Source organism: Eucalyptus grandis, chromosome 7, assembly GCF_016545825.1.
Source record: "Eucalyptus grandis isolate ANBG69807.140 chromosome 7, ASM1654582v1, whole genome shotgun sequence".
NCBI classification, from domain to species: domain Eukaryota; kingdom Viridiplantae; phylum Streptophyta; class Magnoliopsida; order Myrtales; family Myrtaceae; genus Eucalyptus; species Eucalyptus grandis.
In genome coordinates this window covers 18,548,223-18,562,189 of record NC_052618.1, presented here as the reverse complement: position 1 = coordinate 18,562,189, position 13,967 = coordinate 18,548,223, and the positions used below count along the sequence as shown (strand labels likewise).

The 13,967-nt window shown below is 38.8% G+C and overlaps 1 protein-coding gene and 1 long non-coding RNA gene across 3 annotated transcripts; one reads left to right on the top strand and one right to left on the bottom strand.

The window, feature by feature from the left end:
* The first annotated feature begins 8 nt into the window (after positions 1-8).
* LOC104452866 lies at positions 9-4,458 on the top strand. Its single transcript, XM_039317549.1, has 4 exons — positions 9-428; positions 537-1,250; positions 2,587-3,072; positions 3,856-4,458. The coding sequence occupies exons 1-4, from the start codon at positions 66-68 to the stop codon at positions 4,456-4,458; spliced, it is 2,166 nt and encodes a 721-aa protein (XP_039173483.1). The 5' UTR covers positions 9-65.
* A 5,657-nt stretch (positions 4,459-10,115) lies between these two features.
* LOC120296274 lies at positions 10,116-13,861 on the bottom strand. 2 transcript variants are annotated; one of them, XR_005553165.1, is made up of 4 exons: positions 13,158-13,861; positions 12,553-12,871; positions 10,865-11,156; positions 10,116-10,643 (listed from the first exon to the last, which is right to left on the bottom strand). It is a non-coding gene; the product is annotated as an uncharacterized LOC120296274 (long non-coding RNA). The 2 variants fall into 2 exon arrangements; XR_005553164.1 differs by lacking the exon at positions 10,116-10,643 and having other exon boundaries at positions 10,699-11,156.
* Positions 13,862-13,967: the final 106 nt, after the last annotated feature.

The following is a 13,967-nucleotide window of genomic DNA, read 5'->3' as shown; positions in this document are numbered from 1 at the left end:
CATTTTCAAGATACTTCCAACATCTAAAAACTCTAGATGTATCACATTGTGTTGGGTTATCAAATATGTTCACACCGATAATAGCTGGAAATTTGGTAGAACTCACAAAATTGAGGATAAGTAATTGTAAAATGTTGACAGAAATCATTTGTGACGAAGGAGATAAGAAGGGGCATGTAGTGGCTTTCAATCAATTGAAGTATATGGAGCTTGATGGTTTGACAAGGTTAAGATGTTTCAGCTCATGCGGATACACTTTGATGTTCCCTCTCTTGGAAGAAGTCACTGTGAATAGATGTCCTAACATGAAGTTTTTCTCTGAGGGACCAGTTGAGGTGCCAAAACTAGAGAGAGTACATGTATCAACAACAACATGGTTTTGGAAGGAAAATCTGGACATCACCATCCGAAATATGTATGAAGAAATGGTATGCATTAGTTATCAAATTTGTATAATTGGATGATTTTGATTACCAATAGAGTATTTGCTTTTGTCGCCTAAGAGTTTACATTCAATGATGCATTTTTTTTTATAGGCTATGGTTGCTGGAGAAGAGTTTATGAGGCTATCTGAGTTCCCGGAGATGATTGGAAAATGGCACAACAAACTTAACCCCATCAAGTCATCTTGGCAATTAGAATCATTGGTGATGGATAAATGTCCATCATTTATTAGTGCTATTCCATCCAAATTGATGCTTGTTTTAGACAATATGAGAAGATTGCAAGTGTGCGATTGTGAGTCACTAGAAGAAATATTCGATCTTGAAGGGCTAGAGGGTATGGAAAGCACTCGAGTGCTACCTCGACTACGGTTTTTGGACTTAGTCAATCTACCAAAGTTGAGGCGATTATGGAACAAAGATCTTCAAGAAATGCTTTGTTTCAAATTTCTATGGTGTCTAACCCTTTACAATTGCAGCAACTTGGGAAATGCTTTCACTCCATCAATGGCTCGGTGCCTTGCCAATCTTGAATGGATGGAGATAAAGGAGTGTGGTGAAATAGAAGGAGTAATCGCAAAGGAAGAAGGGCAGGGAAGCGTGGTGGAGAAGATTACATTCCCGAAACTTAAATGGATGAATTTGGAATGCTTGCCTAATTTAACTTGTTTCCTCTTAGGGAAGAATCATATGATGGATTGTCCCTACTTAGAAGAGATGACAATTGCCCACTGCCCCAAGATGAGAAGTTTGAGTTGGCAATCTTGGATGGAGATTGACCACACTCCTTCACTTTTCACTACGCGGGTCAGTCTTCTCTTTCTTAATCCAATGCTTTATTTCCTAGATCAATTATCTTTAGTTTCTCTTTCTTAATCCAATGCTTTTATTTTTAAGATCAATTATCTTGTCAAATCAAAGCAATGTTTTTATTTTTTAGATCAATTATCCTGTCAAATCGAAGTACCAATGCAATGGTAGTAATAGCAATTTGGAAATAGAATGGTGCTTTGCACGCGTCACATGAAACAATTTCAGTTCCTATGCAGTGCAACATCAACTTAATTTTTTCTTTTGTTTTTGCCTCCACATGCCCAAATAAAACTCCTAAATCATTGAGACACAACATTAATTAAGGATAAGAATACAGGCCATAAGGTATCTGAGATAAGTGTCAACACTAACTAAATTTTCATATTGTAAATCCAATTCACAAATTGGTTGCCTATTAGTTTTCAATTGCATCTTCAACTTGAAGCAAATAAGTTCGAGAATTCTTACCTTATACAATGTTGCATTATCAAAAAAAGGGTAGACAATTGAAGAATATATATATATGGAGAAGAAATTGGAAGAATTAAAGAGAGAGTGGCCTTTGTAATTGGAGTGCTTTGAGCTTTAATGGTCCAATCAACTTTTTATTTCTTTATATTCACCAATGCATTGAAGTAAAATAGTGCATTCATATGTGATAGGCTAATTGGAGATTCTGAGATGTCATCATGGCAACTTTCCAAAAATTAGATGGAGAAGGCGTTGTCAATATCAAATGACAAGTAAACCCGTTAAAAGTCAATGTTCCATGTACTATCGATTATAGATTGAAACAAAATACATTTTAAAATTTCAATGATTATTTTATAGATTTGATATAATAAAGGAGAGGTTGCCGTCAAAGTAGAATAATAAGGAATATACATGTACGCACCATTATCTAATTTTTAAAAGAACAAAATCAATTTTCAAATTTATTTTGATTGAATTGATCCAATGCAAGCTAATATATTCACCAAATCTGTTATAATTTACATCATTTCTTTAAAATGCAATTAACACATACCAAATAATCAAGTCACTCTTTTCTTTCCCCTCCTATTTGGCCTTTTTTCTAATAGATTCATTTGCCCAGTTAATTCTTTTTTCTTGTTATTGGTGAGTAGAAAGTTTCATCATAACATGTATGTATCCGCATATTTGTTTACTCATTAATTGAGAGAGTTATTGGTCAACTTAAGTGCAAGCATCTATCAACTGCTCCTTGTTTGTGTCACTAACAAACTCTAGTATTCTAATGATTTGTCATTCTATTTGAGGCCATAACTCAATGTAATCACATTCATTATATCATTTTTCAATATGGCAGGTACAATTTCCTTGCCTTCAATCAATGGTTCTCTCCCATATGGACAACTTAAGCAAAATATGGAACTTTCGTCCTCAAGAAATTCTCACTTTTAAACATTTGCAGAAAGTGGAGGTACAAAACTGTAAGAACCTCAAAAATTTGTTTCCGTATTGGGTGGCTACAAGTCTAACCCAACTTAAGGAACTTCGGGTGGAGTCTTGTGGACTCAAGGAAATAGTCACGAGTGGAGATGATACTCCATGCCCTATCACTACTCAATTTCTTATCCCGGAACTGACTTCTTTGGTGTTACATGATATGCCACAACTCAAGAGCTTTTGCTCTATCATGTCCACTTTGAATTGGCCATTCTTGATGGAATTGCGAGTGACCCACTGTGACAAATTGAACATGTTGTCTTTTGTGGCATCCATGAATAAGTGGACTCAAAGGGATGATCAACACCACCTTTTAGACCCTGAAGCACACATCTCGATTGAGAGGGTATGATTATAACTACTCTTCCTCCATTTCTTCTTTATTCGTTATGTCGCCCACTATATTTCTTATGCATTGCATAGTCATGTCACGTTACGATACTATAAAAAAGAGGGGTTCCTTGCCTACCACTTTGTCGACAAAAGATATTTCTAATGTCTTTAAGCACACTTTTCATTTGTGGACACCCAAAATGTTTTAATAACATTATCAACGCATCTCATCACTTGAAATTCCAAGGAACTATGGATTTGTTGACAAGGACAAGACATTCCTACTAAATGATGAATTTGGTTAGGAGGGTTCTTGAATTGACCATACTAACCTCTACTTCAAAATTCTCTTAAAGTTCTTGATATGGATAAAAAATGTGGAATTCTTGTGGACGAAATTGAGAATTTGGCAGAGACATTTAGCAATTCCTTTTCAAATCACACTAGGAAGACCATCTTTGTTTTGATGTTTTATGGGTAAAATGATTTTTCATTTATTTGTTTGATCATTCCTATGCCAATACAGTTCTTTCCCTTTCTATCTAATCATTATAATATAACTACACGGCCAAGCCTAATTGGCTGATAGCCATAGTGTAGCGTTTGGTTAAGTTTGCATTTTGTAGTATAACTTTAGAAGCTTGAGACTTGTATGTAGGGCTCTAGAAATCAATGAAATGTAAGGACAAGGCCCCTTCCATGGGAGTTAACCGACTTAAGTTTACCACTAAGAGTCCATGATTTGTTGTCAAACATTGTTGAATTTACTTCTCTCATTGTATTGGCAATTTTGTAGGGCATTCCCACTTTGGAGAGACTTTTATTAGTCGATAAGGATATTCAGATGATACAGAATAGAAAATTTTCCGATGACATCTTTGGCAAGCCAAAAGCACTAACATTGGCATGCTTTCATGATGAAAATGCCGTCTTTCCTCCCATATTCATCCTACAAAGATTTCAAAACCTACAAAGCCTTGAGGTCTTTTGTAGTTCATTTGAAGATTTATTCCCTGATGAAGGGCTTGTTGAAGTGGGAAAACATCCCGTGCTTGAAAATTTGAAAGAACTTAAGTTAAGCAAGCTACCCAACCTAAAGCATGTCTGGAGAGAAGGCTATTTGGTGGCAAAAATTCTTCAGAGTATTAGCATATTTGAGGTGTGGGATTGTCCTAGTTTGACAACATTATTTCCAGTCGTGACATCCTTCCAAAATTTGACGAACTTAGTGGTGAAGAATTCTTCTAGATTGGTACATCTATTGAAAGTTTCAGCAATCACAAATTTGATGCATCTCACTTACATAACTATAATTGGATGTGAAAGAATGAAAGAAGTAGTCGCAAATGATGAAAATGGAGAAAGAAAAGTGAATTCTCTTGGGAAGCTTAAAGATTGACACTTCAACATTGCCAAGCCTAGAATGCTTCTCCTCCACCACAAGATGTAGCTTCAAGTTCCCATCCTTGAAATATGTTGAGGTGGTAGAGTGCCCAAAAATGAAAATCTTTTCCAATGGTACTCTAAGCACACCAAAACTAAAATGGGTGAAACTGTTCAGATACAAGTGGGATGGCCACAAGGAAGGTGATCTCAATGCAATCATACAAAAGTTATCAACATAATAAATGCACACAAAATTGGTAAGATCCAGTTAAGGTCATTCTCATTTATTTTATTTTTTCACTTGCCTCTACTTCTCAAATTTTCCATTAGCTGAAGCATCATGGGTTCTAAACTTTTCATCTTTGTAACTTGTCTAGTCACGATAAGAGGAACAGTAGATGTTTGAAAATGGCGCAGAAATTTAAAGTTACCGAGACAATCAAAGGTGGAGATGAAGAAAATTTATGTTGAGATAGCGATTCTATTTTCAATTTCTCTCTTTCTCCCTAATAAAATCGCAGTTTTCAAAAGGACCCCTTACTAGCCTAGGTCCCAGGGGGAGGGGGGGGGGGGGGGGAGCTGCTGGTGATTGATAATAGTAGGATGTTAGGATTTGAATTGAACTTAATTTGAAAATTCTTATCAAAAATGAAATTTTTTTTTTATTGGTTCGATTTTTATCGGTTAATCGAACCGAACCGAACCAAATAGAACCATTAACCAGACCTATTTCTAATTCTCTTCCGTCTCCTCTTGTCTTGGTCAGCTTGGTGCGACGGCGATGACGACGGCGACTGTGACTGCGACGGCGACAGGGAGGACGACGGCAACGGCGACAAGGACGGCAACCGATTGAGGGACGTGCCCGAGCATTTGTGTTCTTCCCCTCGACGCCCTCCTCCCCACCATCAACCGCGTCTGGTTCAACCCTCACCACATCCTCAAGGTGGGTCGATTCGCCGTGTTATAGCTCTGCTGTTGTTGTTCCGCCTTGGAGGATCGGGGGCATGTTTAGTGTCTGCTTCGTGTTCTAGAATTTTAATCGCTTCTGCTTCTGGGTGAATTTGATTTGGTTGGAACCGAAAGAGATGGGAATCATGAATCACAACCATCAGCAAGGAGAAACCGACGAGGTAACGAGAAAAATGTTGCTGTCGTGTTGCTCAACGTGTTCTCGTCTCTGGCTCGTTGTCGGCATATGCCCACCCCTACTCCGGCTGCTAGGTAAAAACCCACCTCCTAATTTCCGTGAAAACGATGGGGAAAGATTAAAAAAGAAAATACCTTCAACACGAGCCTCAAATAATCCTCTCTCCCTCCTCTCTGGATCCTTCGTCTTCACTTTCAATCACTCTCACTTATGCACTGCGAGTCCCGTCCTTGGATTTGAGGAGCTAGCGGGTGTGTTGCGTTCTCCAGGTAGAACCGCGAGGCCTGAGCTATTTTCATGTTTAGCTTGTGTTGCCAGCACTTCTTCTTTATTGAGTCCTCTCTTTTGAATTCCTTAGTCTGAGAAAATTGACGGGTTCTCTGCTTTGACTGTCAAGTATTGAGCTTTCGCTTGAGTTGTGAGTGGTGATGGATAATAGCTAACGGGGGAAGAGGGGAGAGCTGTTGGTGATGGATAATAGTTAACGATATGATTTTCTCACCTTTTTCCACTGCAGCATAATTGCCTAGATTGCATGCTCTTCATTTTTCATAACTGAACATCCCATTTCTTTTCTGTCTCCTTCAACTCTCTTCTCGTCCAAATGAATAGGCATGTTAATTCGTTGTTTTTTTTTCTTTTTTCGAGAAACTTTCTAAAAAAGATCGCAAACCTTATGCTTAATGTATAATCGTGTTCTAAATTTTTAAAAAGTGCGATTAAGTCATAAAGGTTTTGAATCAAATGTAGTGAAATCCTTCCCAACAACCACTTGGTCTTCCTGATGACCACTCAACCAAATTTGCTGACATGGCATGCTGGAATCCTGCATCAATTTTCAAGTAGGTATTGCTCTCTGGTGATCAGTACACAATTAGATTCAGATTAAAGTCTATTAATCACTTACTTAAATAATCACGGATGAATATTCAGCATTGACATTGAGGGAGGAAGTTCCATAAGAGGACTAGTCGCTCAACTTTTCAAATTAGAAAAAATGAATGAAATTGAGCAAAATAATAATGAACCTTACCTAAATATTAGCTAATAAAACCTATATTTGATCAACTTAAAAGTACTGCACTCACGACTAAGGAATTTCTAAAGGCTAAAGATCTTCGGTTTGTAGCAGGTACCACTAGTGTTTTTCTTCCAATTCTTAGTTACAGGAATTGCTAGTGAGACTCTCCTAGTTAATATAATCTACATGCTAATCTGAACTCAACAAAGGAAATAAAGATTGACTGGCTCAAACATGATAGATACGACCCGTTGAGTTTGAGTGAATTATCTTTTCTCTTGGTCTTATATTTAGAAGACGTGTTTGGCCTCACGGCATAGTCTGCCGAGGTCCACCAAGCCGTAGGGGCAAATAAGCGGGGCCTAGACAAACAATTTTCTTCTTTAGCTTGGTACTTAGAGCTAGATCTGCTCATTGGTCAAGTCTTCTAACTGGTAGGCTGAATATCTAATGGCGATGGTATACTAATTACACATCAATTTGTAAATCAAATCTATCGATTTTTCAGTACCTCTAACATTACTCTTGATACAATTTGATCAACTAACAGATTGTCCATCTTATCATCCATTCGATTCCGTGTATGCTCTTCTTAATGAGCTTCTTCCAGAATTTTTTTTTTTTTTAAACTTTTTGTCCCGGAAATGAATTGCTTCTCCAATTAGATGCTTCATTTAATTAAGTCAGCTAATATAAAGCCATGAAACTAGTTTAAGTTCAGACGTTACAACTTACTACACAAATTATGCTCAGGGGATGACTTCTCATGGCCGGAGAGAAGATGAACAGCACCGGAAAAGTTTTGCATTTGAGGCACCTCATTTCTTCAAGATCATACTCTATCTAAAGGAAGGAGATTGTCTGTGTGTTCGAACTTGTTAGAATTGATAATATTGAACTCAAAGTCTCCATTTTCTGAAGGAATGTCAAGACTCGGGCATAAACTCTGGTATGCCTGCTAAAAAAATCTCTGCTTCGCAATGTTTTGTTTAGTTAATAGATCGAAAAAAGCAAAACTTTCTGCTGCAACAGATGGAATGGTGATGTATTTCTTGATTTTTTTTTCTTTGGGAGAGTAGTGAACATCGTTACACCTGGACATCGCATCTTTCCAAAATTCCGGGTACGTTATAAGTCGAATTCATGCGGAGCGTGGGATCGATAAAATAAAAGGTTGAAGGCAATCCTCATCTATTGCCATTATAAGATCACTACAATCTGGAACTCAGTTCCAAACATGACATAGAAATTAATGGACGAACAATTGAAATGCGCACGATGACGCAATGCAGAAAGCATACCAAACCTTCATTAGGGGATGTCCCAAATCGCTTCTGGAATAGAAGCAGAGCATTCTCTGGGTTGATCCAAGTCAAATTCATCATCTTCGATGAGGAAGAAGGGTGGGCCTGAAGCAGCAAATTGGACGATTCCGAGTTGCGGTAGACTCTGCACGGAACAAGGCCGCTTAGCTTTTTACTCATGATGATTTCGAGTTGTGATTTGGTTTTTTTTTTTTGTCAGCAAAAGTCCTAAATTTCGAAACGATCGGGCATTGCAATTGTCAAGTTGTGGGGAAATTCGAAGAGGCGAGGCTTCGTAACTAAATTTACGCGCGTTGTTAATCTTAGTTCATGGAGAGATCACAGGTGTGATTTTGAAATTTCATTTCTTAAATTTATTGGCTCATCAAATTACCAATTCTAATAGAAGACAGCTTCCTTTTTCTTTTTCTTTCTTTTTCTAAAACTAATTGGATGTGTATAGAAAGAAAATAACTATTATTTATAAATCGAGAGGTTGCGATCAGGGGCGTCTAACTTAACTGAACCGTTCGGGTGTGCAACAAATTTGAACTGAACCACGCCTTGAAAAGAGTTCGGTTCCAATCGATTCAATTTTTCGGTTTTTTTTTTTTTTGAAATATTAAAAAGAGGTTTACGGAAAAATGAGAGAGATTGTGTGAATTGTTAATCATCTTTGATTCACTTAAATTGAGAAGAAAATACGCAAAAATTCGGCTCAGTTCAAGCTTCGATTCAATTTTCCAGTTCGGTTTTGACACTCTTAATCGCAATAAAGATGATAGGTGTGTTAGTAATCCATGAAGCATTGTGTATTCTATTGCAGAATCTGAGAGCACAATATTAATAGCATTTAGGTATCAAATTGCTCGGTTGGGATTGAGAACTTCAAAATTTTAAGCTAGAAAATACTAGCATAAAATGGACATCTTGTTTGCCTTTTTCTTTAGGGTTTACTCGTATTTTTTTTTTTCATCATATATTAGTTTGCAAAACTTCTACTTGGGAGAGTGTTACTTGCGAATTTGTGAAGAGATACATTCAAAAGAACCGAGAAATTGCGACTCTTAAGTATTTAGACGGATTGTCGCTAGGGCAGCTCGAGACCTATCAACACAGTTGGCCTGCAATCGCGAGAGAAGCTATGTCTGTATCAAACGTCTGTATGCGTTGAGCTCACACTGGTAGGGACGATCTTGTGTTCAAAGTCTCAATCTTTAGCAATGCTGATAAGGACCGATTGAGACGAACATCATTTAGGCCCGGTTGAAACGAACATCGGAAGCGTCACTTGAGGCTGTCTATCAGCCCTAGTGACAGAGGGTTGCAGACACAATGTTGGAGGGTTGAAAGACGCAGTAAAAACCATAATTTAGGAATCTAATGATTTTCAGTTTAAGTATAAATGCCTCCCTAAAGTATCGGAACCTGATATGGACGATCTTTGTCTGGAAAATATTGGAGTCTGGTAGACAAGAAGAAGCAATTCTATCTTTGGAATATCTTCTCCCTCTAATTCGCAGGTTTTGGCTCTTTCAAGATCTCTTATCCTCTCAAATTCCGTTTTAGTATCGATGCACTTCTTGTTGTTACGCAAGTATCATTAAATGAAAATGAGATGCGTTGCTGCATCTATTAATTGTCATTTTGGAAGTTCTCCTTATCAACGTGTCCCTCACTCTGATACATGTGAAACAACAATTTGCATGTAATAATTGTCATTTTGAGACTTAAGGTTGACCCTTCTTTGAAAAGGAGTAGCAGAGAAAGCCTCTCCTGTGAGGTCGAGAGCGGGAGCAAATCAGGAGACAGGGCTTTGCTTTTGAGAGGACGAGGGTCTGCCAGCAAGTCCAAAATTGAAAATTGGCAGACCGATTGGAGTTTCGATTTGGGGCTTCTTATGTGGACAAATTCCTTAAATTCAAAGCCATCGGGCCCTACATTGTTAATTTGTGATGGAAATTCGAAGAGACGAGGAGCACGCGGAGCATGGGATCAATTAAATAAAAGGTTAGAAGCAATCCTTATCAGTTGCCCAAATGGAGAGTTGATCTATAGCAGAGACCTTTAAGTATATTCCTTCAAGTAAAATCTGTCACAATTGAAGTGGTCACAGGAGGAAAGAAAGAATGTCCTGCACCAAATCCATATTCATGAAATATGGGGAGGTCTCTAGAGATCGATACACAAAGATCTACGGAAAGGTGAATTAAGGATAATTCTTGCCATCCATCAATAACACAAAAGGAAGTTTCAATTAGAGGGTTAGTCTTTCACCTTCTTACCTTACAAAATGGATGAATGGCATAGACAGATCAATGATTGTAAAACTGAATCGCAATAAAATTTACAGAACTCATGGTCAGCAGGTATCGCAATGTTCTTGACCATAGGGCTTTAAACTTAAAGTAATAACACCATCCGTAAGTGAACTTGCTTGTCTCCCCTCAGATAAATCATTAGCAGTAGAACTATCCAGTAGCTCCTATAAGTCAGACACAGCTGGATCAGAAGAAACAGGACTGCTAGGCTTCCCCTTTTTGCTGATGAGATTGCTGAAGCGACCATTGACTTCTACTCCATAAATGTGCCCCATCTTGAACGTTTTGTCTCCAAGTATCTCTTCTCCTTTGTATGGGAGTTACTAGGGGGACTGTCTCAGCAATCATCAGGCCATAATCTTTGAACCCCAGGTACCTCATCAGCTTCATAGTTCTGACTCCCTGGGAGTAAATATGTTAAGCACTAATACCGATGCGTCAAATGCTGTCAAAAGAAATGATGGAGTGATTCTTTAGAGTAATTAGATCTCGTCTTTTTAAGACAAGAAGTTGAAGCTCTGCTTTAGCGACCAGCTTCCTCTAATAGTCCGACAAAATGATGTACAATTTCTGAAACTGTTGCCTCTCACATCAGTATAGTTTCTGACTTAAGGAAGAAATACCTGAACACTGATTCCATACTCTTGAGAGTAAACAGGCAATCCAAGTTCCACATTTGCTTCCATGGAATCACGCCCACCATCCTGCAGGTTATAGGCACGTAATACGTGCCTCAACCTATTCCTCTCCTTTGTGCCCTCAGGGATAGACGAGCACAGCCCTACCAGCCACTTCTATCTGCTGCATCGCAAGTGCAAGCTGGTCGCAGTTGCGTCTAGCAGATCCAAACATGTCTCCTGGGATGCATCCTGAGGATACCCTCACAAGGACAACTTGATTACCTCCAACGTCACTCTGTTCAGAACTTTTACAATAAAGTATGAATCACATGATGGGAAATATTGCTGTCTGAAGGGAGGACATAAAATACGAAAAACTAGAGATACTGCTTTTAATCAAAATTACAACATTCCTATATCAATTGCAGACACATACAGGCCCCTTATCAATCATTTCATAGACTATAAGAAAAAATTATTGTTCCCAGAAGTTGACTAAAATCCTAACAATCATTTCTCAGTGTTAACTTTCCTGTCCAGACAAAATTTGTTATCCAACTAAGATAAATTTGGTACTCCAAATTATGATTGACACATGATTAGACATTTTTTTACAAGCTTCCACAAACATTTAATGGAGTTCCACCCAAAAGATACCATCAATTTTTCAGTGGTGTGATTATTCAACTCTAAAGCTTGACAGCCTGCTCTAGTAGAATCATTGTCAAACAAAATCATGCAATGGGAATACATAAGATGAAGCAAATTGAAGTTGGGCTGAAAAATTGGACTGCTACAAACAAGATCTTCTAAGTTTACAATTAATCAATTCAAAACTCTCTGTTCAATAGTTTCTGAATTCTTAAAACAGTTTTAGTAATTAGCTCATAATGTATCTCAAATTGACCATTGCAATTTGCTCGATTCCATCTAATATCGACCTATAGCAATGGGCTGTAAAAGGCCCCACATTGTTGGTAATCTTGCAGCAGCAGCACGTTCAACTCACTTATCTCTTTTGCAGCTGTACCTATAGATTTATGCATCTAATGAGCAGTGAATCATTTCTCACTCAAACAGTATAAGAAGCTTCTCAATATACAAGTCAGAATACAAGCTAGATGTTCTATCCCTATTTCCTGGTGATAACGCTGAGAATGCACCTCAAACTCTGCCTCAGTAAGTGGTCAACTAACATTCAGACATGGGTTTTGAAACAAGGTATATACAAGAAAATGTACATAAAGATAACCGCGGTCCTAGGCTCATTGACAAAATTTGACAAGAATCCTGGCCATTCATAACCATATGCTAATCTAACGACACCATACACATAAAAAATTGTGAGAAACAACTCTTCAGAACCCCCAAAACCATTGATCTGCATGGTGTTGACGAGTGGAATAACAACCACAAGCTTAAAGCATAAACTAAAATAGCTTATGCTTCTCTCCCTTTTGCTATGCAAAACAACAGCCCAACAGTAACCCATAAGACTCTTTTTTCCCACCCCACCCAGGGTTCCAAGGTTTCTACTCTTCATTTATCCACTCCCAAAAAGGGGAGATGCCGCAGCGACAACATCTTGACCAAAAGAGCCAACACTTAAGAAGTGACGGTTGCAGCTGAAATTGGATTCGATTGTCCTTAAAAAGTATTTTGCATTGGATTGCTGGGAAGAGAATATTTACCTGATTAGATCAGCAATAGATGCATTTTTCAAGTTCTCCCGCTGTGCAAACCCATGAAGCTTACGTAATCTTGCCATGGAGCCACCATCACCCACTACCTCACAAAGAGAACTGCCACAGGTTAGCGAACACAGCAAGGTCGACAGAAGCCTCTGTATGCCCAGCTCTTTTCAGGGCACCGCCCTCCCTGTACTTCAATGGGAAAACATGTCCCGGCCTGTTGAAATCTTCAGGTTTTGGAATCTCCAGACGCAAGAGCCAAAGCTGACGCCGCCCTGTCACGCATTGATACGCCTGCAGTCGTCCCATGCTCTGCATCCTATAACAATATTGCTTAACTACCATCCATTACAAGGTAAGAGAAGAGATGATTAAAGAAAATAACTAAGCTGATCGAAGGCTATTAGGAAATCAAGATTTCGAGAAAACAATATTGTTCTACCGAACTATAAAAGTGGGTGTTATCTATCATTACTTTCGAAAATTGATTATCCCTACCTGAAGGAACCAGTACCAGTCAATTATCTTCAACTAAGTTCTGATTAAATAAAAAAAAAAAAAAATCAAGGATTGAAAAATAGATTTAGGGGAATAAAAGCACATACCGCGATCACGGTGAATGCAGTCCGAAGCTTGTCTTCATTCTCCCTCTGATGCACCATCAGAGGAAGTTGCAAACGCTCCAAATCTTCCCTCTTTCATGCTCGCACAACCAATCCCAAAGCGCCATACTTCACAACGAAATGCCATAAGCCTAAGGTGCTGCCATTACAAGATCACCCTCAATTCCGTCTATCCTCATCGCCGACCGCCACTACAAATCTGGAATCCGAAGCTGTCTTATTCTTCGCTATCACCGCAGTCAGATCAGACGAAAGACCAATTCGCGAAGAAGGGTCGGCCGGAAGCAGCAGAATTGGAGGATCACGAGTTTCGGCAGCCTCGGCAGGAAACAAGGCCGCTCGGATCTTCGCCATGAAGGTCGAACACCGACTGGAGTTTGGACTTGGGGCTTTTCCGGCCGTCGACAAAAGCCCTGAATTCGAAACGATCGGGCACTAGCGTTGTCAATCTGTGGGGAATCTTTCAGCAGAAAACGCAAGCGTTTGATGAAGGTCGCTTTTTGGAGAGTCTTTCTCCGATGGAGAATAGAGTCTGAGGAGACAATAAAAGAGCAATTTCTCCAGTGACATCAACTTGGACCATCTTTCTCCTCTTCAGATTTGAAGTGGTGATGGAAAGAAGATGGATGGAGGGAGGTGGGGGAAGAAGAGGAGGGGACGGGGTGTAGGCTTTGCGATAGCTGAGCTCACCGCAACGGACGTTACGAAATAAGAAGAGTCTTTCTCTTCTTCCTCGACGACGAGAGTCTCCACTTTAGAATTTTTTTTTTTCAAAGATTAATGATTAAAAGA

Coding starts and splice junctions, on each gene's coding strand:
- LOC104452866 (XM_039317549.1), top strand. CDS start 66: ATGTTCACACCGATAATAGCTGGAAATTTGGTAGAACTCACAAAATTG. Junction 1,251..2,586: donor CTTCACTTTTCACTACGCGG/GTCAGTCTTCTC, acceptor TCAATATGGCAG/GTACAATTTCCTTGCCTTCA. Junction 3,073..3,855: donor CACACATCTCGATTGAGAGG/GTATGATTATAA, acceptor GCAATTTTGTAG/GGCATTCCCACTTTGGAGAG.